Below are 20,727 nucleotides of genomic sequence, written 5' to 3' on the forward strand. Positions count from 1 at the left end.
GAAGGTTACCCTTGTTTAGTGAACTATTATGTAAGTGGAGTGGAGGCAGTTACGAATGTAACAGGATTCAGAATGGAATTTTCATCCAGACTCCAGAGGGATGTGTATCAGATACCGACGTGAACTGTGAGATGGATCAGCTTCTGGAAATGTCAAAGCAGATGTAAGCAAACAATCACAGGCCTTAGTCTTCTTACCCACTTTCAAAGGTAGAAAAGGCTTAAGTTATTAGAGAGAAAGGGAATTTGTGAGACGGGTTTCTTTAGAGAGAGCTGTGCTGTGAATACCCTCATTCCAAAAGAGGGGAGATGCTTCCCTTCACCTCAGCTGGGGCTTCACTGGGAGGACTGAAGAGCTTGGTCAGCGGCATCTGTGGATGGAGGGAAACAGGAGACCGGTGTTTGAGTGTTTGGCTTTCCCCCGAGAACCTCCGACAGAAGAGTAAAGGAGATCTGGTTGCAGTGAATGGCTTATTGTTGGGGCAAAAGACATATGAGTGTTGCAATGGATCTGAGGGAGCGGGCTGGCATGAAGATAATTTAAATTCTTCCCTAGAGGATCATCTGAGGCCAACAGGGAAAACGGGGACTGAGGGAGAAATATCCAAAGCTGGAAGAAACTGAACTGACCACATCAAAGAAGAGTTGAATGTTCCCAGTAAGAGTCCCTGAAGAACCCATGAAAACACCCATAAGAGAAGTTGGCTTCGTACAGCATCTGCTGGCCCAGAGGGTCCAAGCCATCACAGCACAGCACAGCCATGTAGGACACTCCACCCCTTTCTCATCAGGCTGCTCTTCTGCCCCCTTCCCTACTCCAACCCTGGAAGGATCAATAACAACACGGAGGAGGAGAGTAAAGAGAAGAGAAGGTTATCAACCCCAATTTTTTTCCTTCAGAGAAAGAACTCACTACGTTGGGCCCCAGATAGGTAAGGACAAAGAACTCCAATGTGGAGTGACTATTGTGTGGGACTAGATATTTCCACTTCTGCATTGAGATGGTGATTTGTAGCTAGAAGAGTCCATAACAGTTTTTACTATCTTAGGAGGAAGCAGAAAAGCCTCGAGAGATTTGCCCAAGTGTCATTCAGTGGCAAGAGAAGAACTTTCACCACCATATAAATCTAAAAGATAGTGGAGGACAATTTTGTAAATAAAAACATGATTCTTGTGTTTTCAGTGTACCATTTACCCAAAGGTGTAAAAAGTGAGTCAGGAGGAGTCGATGGAGGCTTCAAGGACAGTGATACTTTTTAAGCTGTTTGGCAGAGACAGAAAGAGTACTGTGCTTTGATGAGATGATTGACAGCTCTTTTAGGATAGGGGAAATTTAGGCATGGCCGTGAGTTGAGGAGAAAGAGACTGTAAAGCCAGGGTAAAACAACAAATCTTCAAGAACAACAGAAAGGAAATGTTGATAAGGCGAAGTCATCAATAAGAGAAAAGGCCAAGTCAAGAACACTATATCCCCATTAGAAAGGAAGACTCTTCTTCCTTTGAAAGATGGGAGAAGGAGAGGAGAAGATGAGTGAAGATTTAGGGACATTATGGTCTGGAAGGAAAGGAAACTAAAATAGTTTACTGTGAATGACTTTGAACATCCTGATGGTCTAGGAGGAAAGCTCATCTTCTAAGAATGAAGGCAGTGGGTGGTTTTTATTGCTCTGGAGGGCAAAATTAAGACCACTGTTGCACAAGCTAGAGTGAGATTTATTTGGGCTCAATATAAGAAAGAACTTATTAAAAATCTGCACTCCTGGACAGTGGAACTGGCCTTCTTATAAAGGTGTAAGTTGCCAGAACAGAAGGTTCTAGTTGGGGATGGATGAACAACTCTAAGGAAGGAGGGTGAACTCACAGGTCTCCAAGACTCTTAATGTGCAGGATTCATTCTCAGTGTTATATTTCGTAGGTTTTTCCATGTGAACAAGTCAGGTATCACTGTTACTGAATACAATAAAGAGAAGCCCATGAGGACTCGAAGAGAAAGTGTAAAGAAAAGACTGCATATGTTATACAATGTCTTGCTTTCCTAAGGAGAAAATTATCTATTTGTAGCAAAGGAACTAGTTTGTACTTGAGTTAGATGCTGTCTCCAAAGTATGTCTCTATATGTCTCCAAAGTATCTATATGTCTCCACAGCTTGGCAGTGGGTTAAATTAGAAAACATCACTATGTTCCAGGAGACTTTATATTTATGCATGAGCTAAAATGTAGCCATGGTGGAGGAAGTCTCCAGAACCCCTTTAGTTTTTCCACAGCTAAGAGGCAAATGGGAACTTGCTGACAAGAGCAAAGCATGTTAGCCAATGGGCTCTCTGTTTGGAACTCATAAAAAACACACTAGATTTTCTATTCGAAAATGAAATGTCACAGAAACTTGGCAATTATTCAACAAGACAGTTATAAATTTTTTTAAATAAGAACTTTACATTCCTAATGTCAACATCTACCGAAACAATAAAGTACTCCAGCATCAGGTGTCAGCATCTCAAAGAAATCTGCCCACAGACTCAATTTAAAGTAGCCACATTGTACAATTAAAATTCAAATCTATGAAGAACTGTCAGTCTGTTGTGACCCATCAGATATTTCACCGTAATACTTCTCCAAAGAGATAAAATACACAAGAACAACAAGCAACAATTAATATTCTGAGTCAAAGTTCAGCACCTAAGATCCTTTGACATCTTTAGACATAAGCAATATTAAAAGTCATATGAGGGTCCTATTTCACGGAAGTGTTACTGTCTACAATTATTGGTGCCTAGAGCACTGCCTGCCACGTGGTAAGTTAGTTTAGCTTACTGGATAAATGAATGGACGCATGAAAGAATGAATGAATTTTGTTAGCAGTAGCTCAAAAGCCACTTTGTGAGGAGGTCTCGTCAATCCAGACACGGAGCATCTTTCCGGTGTTCCCAACGACCTCGTGGTTTCTCAGCATCACCAGCCCCAGGACAGAGCAGCTGGGCCATTAAAATCCCTTTGACCCAAATCAATGTGGACTTAAGGCCTGGGACTCCTAAACATTGTCAGTTTTAGAAGTCTGACTGGTTCTAAATGTGGTTTGGTTTAATCTTCCAGAGATTCCCTCCAGAAAAGAGTGGATATCTTCAAAGGTCTCTTAAATTCCCCTTACCTCCATCACAGGAATAAAAGTTGAGAGTGGGAAAAAGCAACAGATAATCACTTTTCTTGTTCTAAAGAGCACCAACAACAAATCTTGGTGACATCTGCCTCCAATTAAGCCCAGCCAACGCATCTACGTGGCTGAGTCCAGCTGCAGGGCACCAGGAGGTGTATTTCAGCTGAGGTGTCATTCACTAACGTTATTCACTGAGTAATAAGGAACACAGTTTTGAACGTGCTTTGACATTTATTATCTCATTTGAGGTCCATTACAACCCAGGGGGGGAAAAAAAAAGGTGTTTTACAGAATAGGAAGCAGGCTTGGAGATGTAGAGACCACACAGCAAGTAGGACACGGAGCTTGGACCAGACCTTTGTCTTCTAACCCAGGGGTCCCCAACCGCCGGGCCGTGGACCGGTAGCGGTCCGCGGCCTGTTAGGAACCGGGTCGCACAGCAGGAGGTGAGCGGCGGGCAAGCAATGGAAGCGCCATCCGTTGCTCCCCATCGCTCCCCATGGCTCCCCACTGCTCACATTACCACCTGAACCATCCCCCCCGCCCCCTGTCCGTGGAAAAACTGTCTTCCAAGAAACCAGTCCCTGGGGCCAAAAAGGTTGGGGACCACTGTTCTAACCCTGTCCCAATACTGTTTCTACTACACTAGGTTCTAACCCCATTTTCCTATCACCCAGAGTTGGGGAAAGCAATCAGCGGTGCAGGGCACTTCTGCTTCATCTCCTTCAGGACATGAGTCCTTGGAAAGTGGGCAGGATGGAATATCTCTAGAAACATTTATCAAGTGGATTCTGGGTACCTGACACCATGGGGGTCCATAAGAGAGGAAATTTCCCTTCTGGAATCACATACCCAGAAAGAACACTACACTCCAGGTGGGTCTTTCCATTGCAGGAAAAAGCTGGGCTGGCATTCCCCAGAGACAGGACCTGGTGTGTGTGGACACACACACTCAGTCTCCCCAAAGCCTTAGTGCAGTTTGAAACTTTCATAACTTCAAAAGTATAAACGCTACAAACTTAACAAAAATCATCATGTGAAAGCTTAGTTATTTACCTTTATTCTGTACTTTTATGCTAGACTTACTATACTTCTACACTCATTTTTGTGAATTTTGAGTAACACTTTTAATTTTTGTTTCAGTCAACATTTGCCATCTTCAATCAGAGGGGCTCTATGGTTTAATAATACGTGATATGCCGACAATAATACAGCAAATGAGCCGCATCTCGTAAGAAGCCTGCAGTCCACTAAAAGTAATCTTCACATGTGCTACTGTTAAAATACATTGCTCCTAACCAAGCTTGTAGCACTGGCTTTAAAAAAAAAAAAAAAAAAAAGTCCCAAGAGCTCTACTTCCTGTTTATGCCAATTCAACTTTATCTTCCTAGATACAATCCATCCTGTTAAAATTCTGTGGATCCTCACCTGTCTTCTACCATATTAGTTCCCCTCCCAGATGATTTCACCCACACACCATCAACTTTCTCAAATGGGCATTGCTAACGATGCTAAACTATACAGAATCCAAGGAAGAACCTTGGGGTGTGACTCTCAGCCAACAAACAGCCCCTCCCTTCAGAGACCTTATGGGGCCAATTCTAACAGAGATCGCTCCCAGCATATTCCACCTATAAATCACTATTGACACTTTCTGGATGAGGCAGTTCAATCAATTAAAAACACAACCACCTCTATCCTTCAGACCGTACATTTTCATCTTAGTCAAAGGGATTTCAAGAGGGGCTCTGTCAAGTGCATTGCTGAAATTCTCAGCCCATCCCTCTGGTCCCCTGGTGAGTGATCCTACCTATAAAAGGTAAGAGGAGAGACAGCCTTACCACAGCTCTGTTGTTTATGTATTCTAATTACGATAAAGCTATAACTGTGCAAATCGAAAGGCAGGACAAAACAAACAAGGGAAAATGAGTTTACTTGTAACTCCAGTTCAAATAAAATCTGGACAACTCCAAACAATATTTGTCCCCCCCCAAAAAAGATATGTCAGAGACCTAACCCTGGTACCTGTGAATGTGACCTTATTCGAAATAGAATCTCTGCAGATGTAATCGTGTTAAGGTGAGGTCATACTGGATTAGGGTGAACCCTAATCCAATATCTGATGTCCTGATAAGAAGAGGGACATTTGGGCACACAGAGAAGCCCAAGTGAGGATGGAGGCAGAGGCGGGAGTGATGCTACAACAAGCCAGGGATACCAAGGATTAATGGCAACCGTCCGCAACTAGGAAGAGGCACAGAAGGATTCTTCCCTAGAACCTTCGGAAGGAGCACAGCCCTTCCAATACTTTGATCTTGGACTTTTGGCCTTCAGAACTGTTAGAGAATCAATTTTTGTTGTTTTAAGCCACTGTGGTTCTTTGTTACAGCAGCCCTAGAAAGCAAATACAACACCTAAGCAAAAACGTGCAAGTTTTAAGTCATGCTTATTAACACTGGAATCAAGGACACTCGGGAATTGGTAAACAGAGAGGATGAGCAGAAAGGACAAATATACCATATGATATCACTTATATATGGAATCTAAAATATGACACAAATGAACTGATCTACGAAACGGAAACAGACTCACAGACATAGAGAACAGACTTGTGGTTGCCAAGGGGAAGGAGGGGGTGGGGGAGGGATGGAGTGGGAGTCTGGGATCAGCAGATGCAAACTAGTATACAGAGAATGGATAAACACCGAGGTCCTACTGCAGAGCACAGGGAACTATCTTCAATATCCTGTGATAAACCATCATGAAAAAGAATATAAAAAAGAATGTGTATACACACACACACATATACATAACTGAATCACTTTGCTGTACAGCATAAATTAATACAACATTGTAGATCAACTATGCTTCAATAAAAATATTTAATTTAATTTTAAAAAAAGGACGGGTGAGGTTTAGACGCCTGGCAGGGGTGAAGTAAATTGGTGAAGAGACTGGTCAGGTGCATTTGAGGGTGTTGGCTTGAGGCTGGGGGGTGAACAGAAGGTGACAGCCTGTGACAGTCTCCTCACCAAGGAGTTACTTATCCCTCCTAGGGAAGAGGCAGGCATTTCTCAACAAAATCCGCTCACTTTTTAATGGCAGCAAATCATACATTCATCAGTTTATCATCAATATACAAGCAAAACCATGTGAAGCTTCCTGTCTCCAATTTGGCATTTCCCTTGACTATGTTTCATCATTTCTAAATTAGACCACAAGCCACGCAGGGGAAGGATCTGTTGGCCTCTCTGCCTCTATATATAGTGCTGCATCCACCATGGTAGAAGGTGCTAAGAATCCAGTGATTGATGACGATATTGCTAAAATGGTTACATTTGGAGCTGGAAGAAGAAAGGCTTTTTTTTTTTTTTCCATGCGAAAACAGGGGAGGAAGGAGGCTCCCCTGCAGTTTCTAATATTGATCTGGCTCTACTGTGGCCCCATGAAATAAACGTCTGTAATGGCAGAACGCCTCACCGCAAAGACCTCACGAGCCATCTCCAGAAGCTTTCCCAGCAGTAATTAGGGGGGATGTATTATTGCTAATCCTGAACACACTGGGAGCTGGGTTAATTTTGAGAGGTAAAATAAAAGTGCTGCCTTGTGGCAAAGGACCACTTCTTGGCACCATTAAATCAAGCACAGCCCTGCGCCAGTATTAATTCAGTAGATTCCTGGGCCCCCTGCTGACACTCCTCTTAGGCAGCTACTATGGAAGAGGCCAAATGAAGCCTCAACGTGCAAATACCATTTAGCAGGTACAAATAAGCTGGGCTCAATCATGCTCAGAGCACTTAAGAAAAGATCCAAATGTTAATACATTAGCACCAGAACATGCTGTACAAGCAACAGGGAAATTGCAGTTGTCAACGTGTGAATTTAGTCTCAGGGTAGGTTCATCCAAGGAAGTAAAAATCTCAATTTAGACTTCTTTCTACCCCCTCCCCCAATCCACGTGTTTCTCTGAGGATGGGTTGGGGGGGAGGACACTGTCACTCAGCAAATGTATTTCACACCAAGAAATGCTTAGGGTATATTCATCCCGGGAAAGGATGTGAAGTTCTCACTTTCTCACTAAAATAGTTTGAAGTGGTCCTTCAAATGGCCAAGCCATATGTGATGGGCAATATCCCTTGATGCGTGTGTGTGCGTGCACACATGTGCATGTGTGTATATATATATGCATTCCTATTAATAAGAAAGGTTTCTAAAGGGAGAGTACAAGGGATTTTTCTGTTGTACTTTCCAGAAAGCCTGCCTGCCCACCATCGCAGATGGACACAAGTAGGCTGCAGCGTTCTGAGGTTAAGAGCCCGTTGTCAAGAGGGAAAGCCCAGCCCCAAGGCCACACCAAGCAAGGCAGGGTCGGGGAGAAGCCCCAAGTCTACCTGGGGGCTGGGTAGAGATGGAGGGCTAGGGAACCCCAGGCCAACTCTGCTGATTTGAAACTGAGCTGTATTCCAGTTCGAGTCTGACAGGCTGCTTTCCGTATCAAAGCAACAAATGAAACTCTCATTTCAGAACGCATCTGGTCTCTCAGACCATTCCATCAGAAACAGCTATTTTCTTTAAATCGAAAGTCAAGGCAGTTTATTTTTTCTCAAAACTGTGCTGCCGGCTCTTCTGCCTGACTCCTAACATTCAGCTGTTTTGCACAATGGCAAAGCTGTCTCATCCTGAAGAAGGCCCTCCTAGAGGACATTATATGTGTGATAGGTGTACATAAATCTGTGCCCCCAAGGATAGTCTATCAGAGATAAAGATGGAAGGTATTTAGAGGGAAAGAGACACCAAACCACTCTTCCAGTTAAGCCCTTTCAACCAAAATGACTTAAATCTCTTCAAGGGATATATCTATATAAACTTTTATTGGGCATTTAAAGTTTTCATGATAAAGGGACAATCTCTCTTATTCTTATCCCTCCCTATATACCCTAAGTCATGTTAAAATGACAAAATAATTGTAGTGTGTTTAAATGCATGTAACTACGTGATACGTAGATACTCTACGTGAATGTACATCAGCTGTATTGGAGCTCCAGTATTTCCCATCCACTTACTCAAAAACTCACTGATTTATATGCATTCATCTAAGCAAGAAATTCACTATCACGTCAAAAAGTATTTCCAACTAGCAACAGTTTGAATTGTCAATAAATATGTACTATGCCCCTAATTAAATCAGAAGTAATATGATCAAGGAAAGGTCTCTCTGCTCAGGGCAATAATCTTCCCTGTGATGCTGTTAAGATTCTGAGATGATTTATGGTATCAAAGAACATCTTCCCTGAAGTTACAACCTTGTACATTCATTTCCTAAGATGCACCTTTCCCTCTTTATCAACTGTTCCCCCTCTGTCAAATGTAAAAAAAAAAAAATCACATTCCATTTTAAATGGAAGGAAGCTTCCCTCCTCTCTTTTGATCCTTCATAGATTCTAATGACATACAAATTCTGAAGTATTTAAAGGAAAAGGACACGAAACCATCTTTCTCAGTTAGGACCTAAAGGATAAAGGAGGCCATGCGAAAGCTGAGTCTAGACATATACTCAATAATTTTATGTTACACATCTTTCAACTATGCATTTTGACAAAAATATATAATTAAAAATGTAGAAATCTGCACCATGATTTTTCTATAGAACATCAATTTAGTTATGAAATGGTTGTAAATTAGCCACTGGTAATTTAGCCTTTAAATGATTTAACCTTTCCAATTATCATTTCATCTGTTTTCTATATTAAAAAAAAAATCAAAGAAATTCAAGATATGGAAAAGCCATGTTGGTTGAGGATCTGAAACTGATTTGGTAGCTTTAGAGTTGACATAATCTTGGCCTGGTGCAGCTCATTTTGGAAAGCTGCCTCAAATTTCCCCTGGTTTTGAACTTTTTTTTTTTTCCTTACCACTTTCATCTAGCAAGAAATCATCCTGGTAACGGAACTTCTCCGGTCCACATGCAATAAAAATGTCATCGTCACCAAAAAAGTCCTGAAGGCACATCACCTACAAGAGAAAAGCATGGCACTCAGCAAGGGGTCAGCAGAACAGCAATTACAACAATGCATCCCTGCAAGTGGACATCTGCATAAAGCCGCTTCCCATCTAATGGAATCAACAGGGCAGCTTCTCCAGAGGAATTTCAAAAGAAGGTTTCAAGCATCTGTTACTAGTAAGAAACTTGTTCCATTTCAGTGGTGCAGGAAGACGGGATAAGGAAAACAGAACCGGTAACTGTCACATTTATTACTTGATATATCAATAGGATATGAGGTAAGAACCCTTTATTTTCATAACAGAGAGGATGCAGCAACATGTGGAAAAGGAGCGCTCCTTCACTCTTCCGAATGTAACAGTCCTTGATAGCAATAAAAGTCAGCATCTGATTTTAGCACAAATACATTTTCTAGTAACTGATGCCGTAGTTGCCATACACACGATGATCATTGGGGTAACAACTGGAGAAGAGTATTTATATCCTAACAAGAATATAACAATCTCCTTGAGACCCATTCTACCTCTAGCTAAAACAAAAATGGCACCCTTCATACAAGGAATAATAGAAAAAGTCAGTTATTTCTGAGATTTAGATACGTAGGAACTGTATGCCCTGCACTCAAGCTAAGCTAAACTTTAACACTCCTGTGGGCTCCCCAGCTTGTAGTCACGCAAAGGGAAAGTTTTTAAACAACTTTTTGATATTTATTCAATTTCTTCTCCAATACGAACTTTGAGAGCTAAAGGCCGCTTTCCGAGTAAATGTGGTCCAGATGAATAATTTCAAGCTTATTGCTCTCTGTCTGTGGATACGTGGACGTGCGGTGTAATATTTTTTTGTTCACAGTGTGTATAATGCCAGCAGAAGGCACCGGAAACACTGCTGATTTCTATCTATTTTCAACTTTCTTTGACTGCTTGGAGCAGATCGTAAAGCGGTCAATTGAAGGCACCATTCAGAGCTGCATGAAACAGACTTTCTTATTTATCTATTGCACTTTCCCTTGGATATTTAAGGACCAGAGACAAGCTTCCCTGTGTCTGATGTGTGAGATATTTTTGGTCTGTGTTTCCTACGAGCCCCTCCCTTATCTGTTGGTAGCTTCATCCACAGAGCACCTGTGGGGTTCTGCTCCTTGTCAGTAGCATGACCCTGACAAGTCAAAGATGCTGTAGGACTTCCAGAAATAAGTTGGGAGAACACTTTAGAGTCTCAAATGCAATGCTGTGGAGGCTTTAGATAGTTTTTCTCAAATAATCTCTCATTTCCAAATAATCGCTTGGCTGAGGTTTTAAGAATGATATTTCTCTAACAGTTTGATAGTAAGCATTAAGTATGAGTGAGGGACATTCCTGGTTGTCAGTGCTTATTCTGCCTGCAAAAGCTTTGAAAACACAGGTGACTTAAGAGGAACCTTGAAATCATCGAGGAAGACGGACCCAAGGTCTTAAGACTTGTGTCAGAAGCTCTGTCTACTTGGGTTAAAAACAGGCTCTTTGAATTCAGAACCCACTGTCCGTTTCACTCCTCTCTTTCTGTCAGATTCCAACCACGACCCTGTTCATTTTTACCTTTATGACACAGCACTCCTCACCCCAGCTTTCTTTATCAGCGTGGGTATCATCCCAACCAACCCTACACAGGCCGTTGTCATTTTACGTGCAGAAGTCCAAATTGTGCCAACTGTATGTCCATTAGCATACAGCACACATGCATACAAAAATGAGTAAGAATGGGAAACCCTGCCTTTTTCAGGCAAAATGTGAATTAACCCTAAAAAAGCAGTATTTCCTAAAGTGAGAATGATTAATAGCATTTGTGCCCAAAATGGTCCTATGGCCAAAGAGATTTGGGAAATATTTAACCAGTATAAACAGGTTTCTTTATTTCTGGTCTTCTCAAAACCCTTAGTGTGCTAATGTACACTGCAACTCCAAAGAGGAGATGATAGAAGAATATAGTGTTTCCCAGACTTGTTTGATTCTGGAACTCTTCTCACCCGCATTGGTATGGACTCGTGTTTGACCAGGGTCCCTTTGGTACTGTGCTGACAGCCATAAGTGAAAAGAACACACAAAGGAAATAAGAGTTACTTACCCTACTCCTGAGCAGCCATATTTCTCTAGCTGATAAATATTTATTGGCTAAATTTTTAAATCATTCAAACATTTATGCTGGGCCTACTCTGTGCCAGGCTTTGCACCCAACTTTATGATGACAAAGCTCTGATGGATGAAAAGTACTGTTTTCCAAAAGAAACTGTCCTTTCTTTCCTCACAGTCCCATCATTTGCATTTTAGAGCATCAGATGGCCAACGAGAAGACATTCATCTACTGGTGCCTATTTTATGCCACTGCTAAGCAGACAAATAACTATCAAAACTATAGCGTGTTAGAAGCAGGTTGCCAGCCAACTCCCACCCATCATAATCCCATGACCAGCCTTCCAGACTCAGGCTCAGAGAACGGAACAGACAATGATGCAGCTTGGACAGTTTAGGTATAATTCTGTTGGCAAGTGGGAACTGAAAAAGGATGAACTTTTGATGTTGTTTCCAACTCCAGGATTCCAAGAACGTAAAAGGAACGCAGTGATGGTTAAGGAAAAGTAACTGTCATCGCTCAGCACAAAAAAAGGGAAAAGTCCTTTCAATGCCAAGCAACATGTATTCATTTACGTCTCAATTTTCAGTGACTAAAATCAAGAATTTGTTCAACTGTCAGAAACTGTGATGTTTTCTATGCTTTCTGCTCTGGCACCATTTAGCCATTTCCCTGCTCACAACCTCCCACCAGAGAAGGTGGGTACGGTCAGTAGATCAAATTCAAATTTATAAAACTGCTCCCCGTTAGAAGCCTTGGTAAAACAGTTGATAGCAGAGGCTTAAACACAAGGTTACAATAAATATGGATTCAGGATAATCTATGCCCTTCAATTATCCACGGTCTCACTCTTTATCACTGATATAGAGGTAGCTGTAAATGTATTCCATCTAACAATAAAGAATAACAGAGGAAGATTTATAACCCTTTTCTCTAGGCCAATATACTTTGAGAACTTTCCTTTAGGCATTACCATACATTCTGATATCAAAAGATTAGAAAAGATAGAGAAATGTAAAACCAATGTTGTGCATAATGATCTGATTTTATATATTTACACATTGTTATTCCTTTTTAAGTCTGAGGTTCTCAAAAGTCAGCGTGGTAACCGGCTTTGAGAAATAAGTTCCATTTATGGATTAAAAACAAAATGCTCCTTGCTACAACAAGATAGTGAGAGTTGACCTATTCTTTCATGAACTCTCTGGTTGGTAGGTATCAGATGTTGGAATCATCCATCAAGATTAGATCCAGGGAAGATGCAAAGGCAGAGATAAGAAGTTTGAGAAGAGAAAGTCCAACCTGTTCCTGTTTAACCATCATTCTCCTGCCCCCAGAAGAGTTGGTATAGTCAGCATACACCCACCTCCACTGTCTCCATGGCCACAGATGCTGCCTCTGTACCGTCTCCCAAACCCAGGCCTTTCCTGCCCCTCCTCTTCACCCCCATCACCACATCAGTCCAGAGCTTAGCCTCTCACCTGTGGACCTTAGCATTTCCCTCTCATGGTTTTTCTCACTCCCATCTCCTTTCTCTCCCACTGGTCCTATTTAATTCTCTTAATCTCCTTCTCCTCAGAAAACTTTCACCATCTCCCTCCATGGCTCAGAAAAGCATCAATGGCTTATCATCAAATTAAAGTTCATCTTTGAGCTTGGCATTCCAGACTCCTCAAAATCTGGTTCCAACCTATCTTTCAAGTCTATGGTAGGTTTACCCATGACATGGTGCCTGATACTTAATAAGCATTGGATGGGTGGATGGATGGAGGGAGGGAGGGATGGATGGAGGGATGGATGGATGGATGGAGGGATGGATGGAGGGATGGATGGATGGATGGAGGGATGGAGGGAGGGATGGAGGGATGGATGGATGGAGGGAGGGAGGGATGGAGGGATGGATGGATGGAGGGATGGATCGATGGAGGGATGGATCGATGGAGGGATGGATCGATGGAAAGATAAATCTAAGTAGTATGCTCCAACCTGAAACATGTTCCAGTTTATCTGCTTTACTTAGTCTCCTTGGAAAAGGGCTTTTCCTTTCCTATGCGTGTGTGGCTTTGGTATGATTTTTTTTTTCCCCATTAGGTATCCCCTCCTACTAACTCTTTGCCTATTCAAATCTCTCCTATGAGTCACGGCTCAGTTGAAGAGCCAAGCCTTACCTTCTCTATCCACTCCAATCCAAAGTGACTCGCCCCTGCTCTGAACACCTAGTCTTCACTCAATAAATGTTCACTGGGCACCTATTACTTGCCAGCCACCGTGCTAGGCCTTGAGAATACGGCTGCCCTCATCCTTCCCCTATTCATTTCCGGCACATATGTGCACAGACTGACACTCCTCACACACTGCGGTGAATTAGTAATTCAGCAGAGAGTAACCTGCAGTACCTTCCAGTGGCTTGTCATGGGTCTGGAGGCAGGCAGCTGGGGTGCAGATCGTGCTCTGCCATCACCACTGACTTGAGCAAGTCCGGAAACCCTGCTTCTAAAGATCCTAAACTTAGGGCAGAGGCAGTGCCTCCCTGAGTGCGATTCTGTGTCACAATGGGAACATCTGCTCTGGCACCATTTCCCAAGAGCACAGCCCTATCGTCAAAGCCCGGATTCTGCATTCACCCAGCTCTGCCCCGTAGATGCTAATCTCTTTGTGCCTCCGTTTATCATACTGGTGGTTTTAAGAATTCGACTGTGAATCTGAAGAGAATAAATCCTCAATAAATTTTAGCTATTTTTATTAGCCCAAATATAGTTTTCCTTCCAAATAAGTATAAATCAAATGTATACCTAATATAAACAAATGAAACATTTTTTAAAAAACTTAGTATGTAACTCCTGGGCACAACAAACAGCCTTCTTTGCTAAGTAGATTTGGGTCAAATGTAGCACATGAGTGCCCCTTCTCACTTTGAGAACAGGGGTTCTACTGGTGTAATTATTTTGGTGCAAAGCACACTTTGAATTAGTATCAGGGAATTGGTGCAAAGCTGGTAGAAGTTGCTAACAAGAAGTTGGGTTCATGCCTCTGATTTCCATCAAGTTTCCACTGAAATGATGCTGTGACAGTCATCTGCAAATATGTTTACCTGCTTCTACGCGTATATATAGCTCTATGAACCATTATCTTAATCAGGGCCTCTCGGGGTCTGTCACCAACTTTTAGTTTTGTGGGAACCGGAGATGTGTATTCCTCTGCGAAAAGTGTCCTCTGTTGAAATGTCCCTACACTAGAAAAGAAATTATGTATGTACTGTATACAATTCATAAAAGAGGTAATCAGTTTATAGCACACAAGGCTCAATATTCCATCAATTAATATTCAGTTCTTACCTAACACTTTGGTTACTATGTGAAAATCTAATCCCAAATATAAACATTCCATTTATTGCATCCGACTTTATCCCTGGTGGTGGTTAGCATGATACCATAACCACCGTATCTGAAAAAACATGGATGATTATAATTGCCAGATGTGCTGGAAAAAGCCTTTGAATGAGGATCAGGATACCTAAGTTCTGAGCACAGATTTGCCATAGTCATTGTACACACTTGGACCAGTTACTTAAATTCTCTTGCTTATCAGTTTCTGTAATGGTTCTGTTTTACCACAGTAATTGTGTGATGAAGATATAAAGAAAAGATGAAAGTTCTCTTTTGGGTGTGATACAGCAACAAGAATATTTCTATACATATTACTATACTTAATCTTCAATATACATTATTGTATACATTTAAGCCTCTCTGCTATGAAGGAGACAGACTATTAAACAATAGTTAGATGCTACTATTTTCCCTATTTTAAGATTTTAAAAAATTTAGCCAGATTTAACAGAAGATCAATAGGAATTTGACACCAGGTCAGTTAGAATTCAAATGCAGGCTCTTAACTACCAAGTTTCAGGAAAACAAGTCTATTCAAATTCATAGAAACATGTACCCTTCCATTTTATATTATAAATTTCAGTTGATAAAACCATTTAGTTATCCCATATATTGTACATTAATAGCTTATAATAAAAAGTGTCTAAAAAAATTATTAAAGCAAGTTTGAATTATTTATTTGACTCAAGGAAAACATTATTCAGTTTTCTGACATTCTTTATGTGAAATCTGAATTCATAGCTTTCCCATTAACTTGTCTTTATGCACTCTCATCCCAGGGGACCAAGCTGCTTACATGGAGGGGGGGGGAAAAAAAAAAAATCACAGCAGACAAATATGGACTTCCTCTGCTGAGCTTCCGGTTTGAGTTGCTCTGCAAGGGCACAGATTCAAACAAAGGCAATAAAAGCATCTGCTATTTACACATTTCCAAAGCAGGACTGTGGAATCCATTCCCCCTCACTGGAATGAGATCTCCATGGTGACGCTGACATCAGGGAACAGGGTGAGGTTCTCAGCAGCGCCTGTATGATGAGATTTTCTTTACAAGAGTGACCTCTACCAACGAAATTAGGGATATCTCTGCAGCCATGCCTCATATGTTCGAAGCCACACCAGCCACTGTGTCTTTATCAGGTGTCTCCTGGTATGGTAGAGACGCTAAAATATTTCACTGTCACCTATTTAACGTATTTTAAGTGAAATTAGAAACCACCACAAAAAATAAAAGCCAAGAAATTCAGTCCATTTATTGGAATCATTGAGTATGCCTATCCTTTCTGTTTCAATTTTCTTTTTTTAAAAAAGGATATAATACTAATTATAATAATTTCTCATTCTTCTTGATACCAGTTAAAGAGGGTAGCTTTAAAGGTTCTGTTGTCTACATTTTGATGAGATAATCTTTATCAAAAAGGAATACTTAGACCTTTGAAAATAAGTCCAGTCACCTGTGTATCTAAGGCACCAGAATCAACAATCTCCTTTCTACACAACTCATAATATGACCATTATAATTAGCTCTCAGTTAAAACTTGGCACACATAGGGCCCCTCCTCCTGTCAAAACTTAATTTTGAGAAGATTTCTCTTCCAATTTCATTCCATACTTGGCTTCATTTCTTAACTCTTAGCATTGAGCGTTGTTATGACACATATTATAAGTCAACCATTGTGAATTTTCCTGTTCTATAATCATGTAATTCCATACCTTTCTGGTTCTAAAATATGTCTACAATTAGTCTATAGCCAAATATTAGGAATATGTTATGTTATTGTCACAAAAATACATTCTCCATTGTTCCTTTATCACTTTTTCATTTCTTTGATGACAAACTTATGCAAATGGTAGTTTATTTTACAATTGCTCTTCTAGCTAGAAATTCTAGCGGGAAGCTGCTGCATAGCACAGGGAGATCAGCTCGATGCTTTGTGACGACCTAGAGGGGTGGGATAGGGAGGGTGGGAGGGAGGCGCAAGAGGGAGGGGATATGGGGATATGTGTATACGTATAGTTGATTCACTTTGTTGTACAGCAGAAACTAATACAACAGTGTAAAGCAAGTATGCTCCAGTAAAGATGAAAAAAAAAAGAAATTTCTAATAAAGAAAAATATTTTCAAGAAACTCTGGTTCTTCCCCAGAAAAAGATATAACCAGTGAGAAAAGCAATACATTATTCTAATAATAGTAAAATAATAGTAACAGAGAGAAGAAAAGAAAGATCCTCAAAGTGCTTTTTACAAGTTTGAAGCTCTAGGATCTTTTTTTGCAAAAGTGGGTAATATTGTTGAAATTCAGAATTGGCTAGGAGCTAACACTGGAATAACATGCTGGTGCTTAAAAGAAATGGAAAAAAGAAACGTTCTCTTTTGAAATGCAAGCAATTTAATTTGCTGGGTCACCCAGAAAAAAAAATCCCAACAATTATGGAATGGAAAGTACATCTATTCCTTGAGCGTGTTCTCAGCCGCTGGCTCACACGGACATCAGCTAGGGAAGACCGCCGTGGAGCACCCTCTCCGATGGACCAATGCGCTCTTCATACAGGGTCACCATCCTTCATGGGACAGCAACCTATTCTAAATGATTGACCTTTCATTACTTATCCTATTTTTTAAATACTAACATCTCTTTTTCTTCTTCTTCTTCTTTTTTTTTTTTTTTTTTTTTTAGGAGTAAAGTGACCCTCTATTACCAAATACTGACAGGGGGCATTGGCTCTGCCACCTAATAGGTATGTGACCTTGGGCAGCTATTAAACGTCCTCAACCTCAGTTTCTGCATCTGTAAAATGGGGCTTATTGTGCAGAGTTCCTTGAGGATTCAATGAATGAAGGTAGTTAAAGCCCTCAGTAACTACTGGCCCAAAGGGAAGGCACAGGGGGATGGGCAGCTGCTACTATTAGTGCTGGCACTGGTCAGGCATGGTAGGTCTCTGGGCCAGGCATCATGCTGAGGAATCTGGGGCTATCATTTGAGAACGGAATACTAAAAGCTTTGAACATCTGGGAAAGAGGAGTGTGGAGAACAGCGCTGACCTCAGAGGCCTCCAATTCTGCCCTCTTGACAAGTTAATGTAACCTCAATCCCACGGCTGTGTTTGCTTTCTCCTGAGACTTCCCTCCTGTTGGCTACCACATCCTTAAAATAGCTTACTCTAAGGGCTTCCCTGGTGGCGCAGTGGTTAAGAATACACCTGCCAATGCAGGGGACACGAGCTGGAGCCCTGGTCTGGGAAGATCCCACATGCCGCGGAGCAACTAAGCCCGTGCGCCACAACTACTGAGCCCGCATGCCACAACTACCGAAGCCTGCGCTCCTAGAGCCCATGCTCCGCAACAAGAGAAGCCACCGCAATGAGAAGCTCGCGCACCACAATGAAGAGTAGCCCCCGCTCGCCACAACTGGAGAAAGCCCGCGCACAGCAATGAAGACTCAACGCAGCCATACATACATACATAAATAAAATCTATTAAAAAGAAATCGCTTACTCTACCTGCCACTCTTCACTTAAGGAGTTAAACCATAGTCCAAGAACGTGGAAGCAGTCACAAAGTCGTCCCTTTAAAGAGGGCACAAATAATCTCTGATCTGAGCTCAGAAGCAAACGCATACCACTTACCTCAAGATGGATGCTACGGTCTGAATGTGTCCCCCCAGATCTATACACTGAAATCCTAGCCCCCAATGTGATGGTACTGGAAAGTAGGGCCTCTGGGAGGTGATTAGGTCATGGGATTAGGGTCCTTATAAAAGAAGGCTGAGGGGGTTCTTTTGCCCCTTCTGCCAGGTGAGTTTACAGCAAAAAGATGGCCATCTAGGAAGCAGGCTCTTACCAGACACTCAATCTTGGATTTCTGAGCCTCTAGGACTGTGAGAAATAAATTTCTGTTGTTTATGACCCACCCAGACTACAGTACTTTTTTTGTTTTTATTTTTATTTATTTATTTATATATTTATTTAATTTATTTGGCTGCGTTGGGTCTTCGTTGCTGCGTGTGGGCTTTCTCTAGTTGCACCGAGCGGGGGCTACTCTTGGCTGAGGTGGCTTCTCTTGTTGCGGAGCACGGGCTCTAGAGCGCGCGGGCTTAGTTGCTCCGTGGGATGTGGGATCTTCCCAGACCAGAGCTCGAACCCGTGTCCCCTGCATTGGCAAGCAGGTTCTTAACCATTGCGCCACCAGGGAAGTCCTACAGTATTGAGTTACAGCAGCCCTAACAGACTAAGGCAATGGATGTTCAAGCTGAGGACTGTCACGCCCAAGAACTGGGTTATTTGACAAGCCTGATTCAAGTCATTCTTTTCAGGGCTAGAGAAAGAGTTAAACTTACATGCTGTTGTTGAGAGGATCTTCTAAAAGATCCATGTAAATAGGTAGTGGAGATTGCGACTCAGTTTCTAATTAGGCAGAAACATGATACTATGATCACTGGAAAAAGAAGACATAAAACTATTATGAGACACATGAAGCCAACGAATACAGAGCTTTTCAGAGCAGATGAGGAAAAACAATCCCCAAGGGGAAAATGTGGCACCGAGAGTTAATACTGAGCTGTCTGCTTAACATTTGAACAGAGGTGCTGGGCATAATGGTAGCTTCAAACAAGTCCGAGAAATACTTCAAGCTCTCACTGCCAATGCCGAGAGGTGCTCTGGCTGCCCTCGGTGGAAGTCACAACACAGGTCCAGCCTGGGCTTGGCAGAGAACACAGATGAGGGAGGAGGACCAGGCAAACATCAGTGGTGACTGTAGCAAAAAGGATAATAAATGCCACGTCTAAAGCCAGCAGCACCAAGTGCTGTGTCACCCTGCAGTACTTTATGACTTCATATTTAAATAAGAATTGTTGTCAAATTTAATATCCCCCAACTTAAAAAAAATGTATCTGCAACACCACGTAAACAAATCCATACAAAAGGTTCTTCTGGGCTGCATTCAGTCCACGCAACTTTTGATCTAGAAACATCCATATAAAGCTCCTCGAAAATAATTACACCTCCCAAAAAGATTTACGGAAGTGTGTTCTTTCATGCGTGTTTATTCTACTTGCTTGTATTTGTGGCGGAGCAGGGTCACCGTTTGTCAATGTCAAGAGGAAGGACAAAAAAGTGATGCTCTGAGATGCTTCCACTAAATGTTCGTAAGCCTGGGAAATACCCTGAACAGAATAGGTGTGGGGCAAATTAAACTTAGGACAAAGGAAAGAAGTCACTGAAAAGCTGGCTTAAGGTGCTCTGCGGCGGGGTTCCTGGCGTGCAGGTGAATTAGGAAGCGTGGATCACAAAGGTTGGGCTTCAAACCCAGAGGGCCAAACACAGCCCACAAAACCTGCTCAAGGCAGCACTCTCAGATATGGTTTCTCTGATCAGGAGTTAAAGATGTACTTAAAGCATTTAGCTCTCTTGCAATTTTATTGACTCTTATCTCTATGTGCACATGACCAGTGAATCAGTGCATGACTTATTTCCCCCTTGATGTTTCAGGAGCCCAAGACCAGTGCAAAGGCCTATGATGTGCCAGGCCCCAAAGAGAGACTTAACTAACATTACGTTGATTCCTCACAAGTACCCTTCGGTAAAACCTGATTTTTTAAAAAGGTTTACAAGAAAATCACAATCCAAAGAATTGGTATCTATTTGAGGGATAAAAATATAAAGACAAACACTCTGCTTTTTTATGTTCTTGTGCACTGGCTTGTCACTTGAGGTTACAGGCAAAAAATGATATTCTCAAACCCATGGAAGCATGCTTCTTCCAGGAAAATTTGTAAATTGCTTGACATTAAAGTATGGAGTTGGTTGTTTTCAATCTTTCTATTTCTATTTCTAATCTACTTGTCTGACTTTACAGCTTGACATTAAAAGGGATTTTTTTTTTTTTTATAAAGCAGAAGCTAACACACCATTGTAAAGCAATTATACTCCAATAAAGATGTTAAAAAAAAAAGGGATTTTTTTATACGATTCAAATTAGTCTTCTCAAGTAAAGATGTTTTTCAAATGATGACATTCCCATAAATCTGAGATCTCCAAAAGGACTGTTACCACCATCACCACTGCCCCATGACCATCAACACCAT

The 20,727-nt window shown here is 41.6% G+C and overlaps 1 protein-coding gene across 5 annotated transcripts in view; it reads right to left on the reverse strand.

The window, feature by feature from the left end:
- Positions 1–20,727, reverse strand: part of DCLK1 (doublecortin like kinase 1) — a 330,012-nt gene that overhangs the window by 150,322 nt on the left and 158,963 nt on the right. For all 5 annotated transcript variants that reach the window (XM_082365403.1, XM_082365402.1, XM_082365401.1 and 2 more), the window contains exon 4: positions 9,064–9,163. In XM_082365403.1, the coding sequence (XP_082221529.1) occupies positions 9,064–9,163 (100 nt within the window). The remainder of the gene's footprint in view (positions 1–9,063; positions 9,164–20,727) is intronic.

This window comes from Balaenoptera borealis (assembly GCF_965194805.1).
Source record: "Balaenoptera borealis genome assembly, chromosome: 18".
Taxonomy (NCBI): domain Eukaryota; kingdom Metazoa; phylum Chordata; class Mammalia; order Artiodactyla; family Balaenopteridae; genus Balaenoptera; species Balaenoptera borealis.